Source organism: Miscanthus floridulus, chromosome 7 (assembly GCF_019320115.1).
Source record: "Miscanthus floridulus cultivar M001 chromosome 7, ASM1932011v1, whole genome shotgun sequence".
Lineage (NCBI taxonomy): Eukaryota > Viridiplantae > Streptophyta > Magnoliopsida > Poales > Poaceae > Miscanthus > Miscanthus floridulus.
The window spans coordinates 80,947,065-80,950,094 of NC_089586.1; the positions used below are offsets into that span (position 1 = coordinate 80,947,065).

Below are 3,030 nucleotides of genomic sequence, written 5' to 3' on the forward strand. Positions count from 1 at the left end.
TCAGCATGTTCATCAGCTGGGTGAGGCCTATCTGTTCACTAGGGCCAAGCGGAGGACGTTGGTTGATGAAAGGCAGGATGCCCCGATCTTGGAGGGGATCCCTATCCACCCGCATGAAAGGAGAACCGGTGATGTAGAACCGTCAGCACCTCCACCTTCGGAAGTGTTAGAAGCAGAACCCTTGGTTCCTCCCACTCAGCCATTACCACGAGAAGATGCAGATCCATAGCCAGGGCGGTAGAAAAATCCATCGAGCACATGAATAAAGATGTGTGGTTCCAAAGTAGATTAGTTGCCTTGGGATGCTGTACCCGTAGTAGTAGTGTTTTTCATCGCTGTCCTCCTATATTGTACTCTTGTCATTGTTGTCGTCCGTAGTTGTTGATGCGTGTTGTAGTTTTGCCTAAGAAGAGTGTATTATAATTCACTTTTTTGTAAACCCTCGCGTTAGGAGAAGTACTTGTGTTGTAGTTTTTGCTATTTCCACCTATAATGTAATCATATTCAATGTTGTACTTTAAATCTAAGTGTGTTAGTTGCTTGAGCCTAGCTCCATTAAATACTTCTTTCCACTAACATGTCATTGATTTGCTGCCCTAGAATAGGCATCATGTAATGACAACCAGCCTCTATGTTCGTTTATAATACTGAGACTAACCTTCCGTACCAACACGATGAGAAAATATATTAGACATATGAGCCATATTTTTTAAAAAATTTCTATACCAAGTACATCACCTGTAGCGAAGCGTGGGCAGTAGTGGCTAGTTCTTTTTGAAAATTGATTTAGCAATTCCATTCTAAAAAAAAGAGTCGGATAAAGGAAACAAAGACGATTGGGCTAGGCCCAACCTTCTTTTACTCGTTTCTTCGCACCGATCAAATACAAACTACCCGCGACCGCGACGGTTCAAAACCAGATTCCGACCGAAACCCCAAATCCCCTTGGCGGCGAGCTGACCGGCGATGCGTCCGCCGGCGCCGACGGTCCCCTCTGCTGCTTCCTCGTCCTCCTACAGCCAGCGCGAGCCCCGCCCGGAGAACCCTCTCCTCCTCCTCCCCTCCTCTCGCGTCACCAAGCTCTCGCTCGGTTGTCCCCTCCTCGACCGCCTCCTCTCCGGCGGCCTCCCCGCCGCCTCCGTTACCGAGATAGCCGGCGAGTCCGCCACTGGCAAGACCCAGCTCTGCCTCCAGCTCGCCCTCCTCGCGCCCCAGTCCCCGCTCTCCGCCTCCTCCCTCTTCCTCCACTCCGACCTCCCATTCCCCCTCCACCGCCTCCGCCGCCTCGCCCCCAAATCCCGCCCCGATATCCTCGACCACGTCCTCGTCGCCGCCGCGCACTCCCCCACCGACCTCCTCTCCCTCCTCGCCCGCGCCCAGCGCCTGCTCGCCAACCCCAGCCGCTCCCCGCACCGCCTCCCCATCCGCCTCATCCTCCTCGACTCCGTCGCCTCCCTCTTCCGCGCCGACTTCGACGCCTCCCCCGCCGACCTCAGGCGCCGCTCCGCGCTCTTCTTCCAGATCTCGGCGAAGCTCAAGGAGCTGGCGTACAGGCACCAGTGCGTGGTGGTGGTGACCAACCAGGTGGTGGACGTGCTGGAGGGGGGCGCCGGGAACACCGTGGCGTGGTCGTCGGGGCGCCGTGTCAGCCCGGCGCTCGGGATCGCCTGGGCTAACTGCGTCAACACGCGCCTGTTCCTGACGCGGGAGGTGGACGGGGATGGCGCCAGCGGGGGCGCAAGGAGGCGGATGAAAGTGGCGTTCGCGCCGCACCTGCCGGAACGGTCGTGCGAGTTTGTGATACGGAGGGACGGCGTCTTTGGCGTCGAGCCGGCGGAGAGGTAGGCGCTCCTCTTCTTGTACGTCTCTTGTCATGACTCGTTACAGAAGAAGTGCGTGACCGTAACATGTTTGATGAAATGTCCACGTTGGTAGTTGGATTTCACACATCCTTTTTACTTCAATTGTTAAGAATGGATGTGAAGCCATGTATGTAAATTAGACGTGTCACAACACAATGTACAAGTGATCGAACCTTTCTGGGGACAGAGGCTTTGTAACAATCGTCATGGCTATTTTCAAAGTCTGAAATCAAAAACTAAGTTGTCTTCTTGGATGCTCCTAAACTGAAGTTTTGGCAGCTTGTAAATTTATGTACTAATGGGATTAATGCTTTTCAATGAAAAAATAGTGAAATTTTAGTAATGATCCATTTGCCATGCCAATATGGAGTTATGGACCCTACTGTTGATTTGTAGCTGATACAGTACAGTGTGCAATCAAGTCAATCATCAACCTTAAACTTCAATTGCAGACTGGCCTGGTCCTTATGAATTATGATGCTACTGAAAGTAATATGCTATCTGAACATGTGGACTAGCTTTCAGCTGAACTTTCTCTGGCTTGCATTTACTAAAACATCGTATATGGAGCAATGATGTGCATACTTGAATTAATGTATCTGGGAGGTAAAGGGCTCAGGAAAATATTCAATATGAGATCATTTGAAGGTCAAAGAATAAACCAAATTTAAGAATTTACGGTGGTCTTTTGAAATTAGCACCAGGGTTGATTATTGAATTAAACTGGTAAAGTGAAGCACACCCAAAATAGTAATAATCCTACACAAAGATATCTTTTCTACTGCAATTACAGAATTTATTAGACCCACGATCAATGATAGTTTTTATTAGTATAGTACACGAAAGACATCCACAAGTGCATTTATATGATCAATGCTTCTGACGTCATCGTGTGACTGAAACATGCTTTGGTATTAGTATTAGCTATTTATCACACTTGAAGCAGTGCTGTCTCACACTATCACTGAAGGTATCCTGTGCCAGGTAACAGGAGTAACATGTCTTACTTCAAAGCTCCATTACTAAAGCTTCCACCAGAATGTGCAGCGTTTCACCTGTTTTTCTTCCATGATCAGATTGGTTGAAGCTTCTCTCTATAACCAATACATTGACTCGGACAAGTGAGCTGTCTTGATTGAACAGTTCTGGTGGCAATTCAATGGAGCAC

The 3,030-nt window shown here is 49.3% G+C and overlaps 1 protein-coding gene across 1 annotated transcript; it reads left to right on the top strand.

Annotated features, from left to right (window-relative positions):
- Positions 1-794: 794 nt before the first annotated feature.
- LOC136463572 (DNA repair protein XRCC3 homolog) lies at positions 795-2,205 on the top strand. Its single transcript, XM_066462557.1, has one exon. It carries the CDS (start codon positions 967-969, stop codon positions 1,843-1,845), a length of 879 nt encoding a protein of 292 aa, XP_066318654.1. The 5' UTR covers positions 795-966; the 3' UTR covers positions 1,846-2,205.
- The last annotated feature ends 825 nt before the right edge of the window (positions 2,206-3,030 follow it).

Bases quoted from the DNA above. Each gene is read 5' to 3' on its own strand.
- LOC136463572 (XM_066462557.1), top strand. From the start codon at position 967: ATGCGTCCGCCGGCGCCGACGGTCCCCTCTGCTGCTTCCTCGTCCTCC.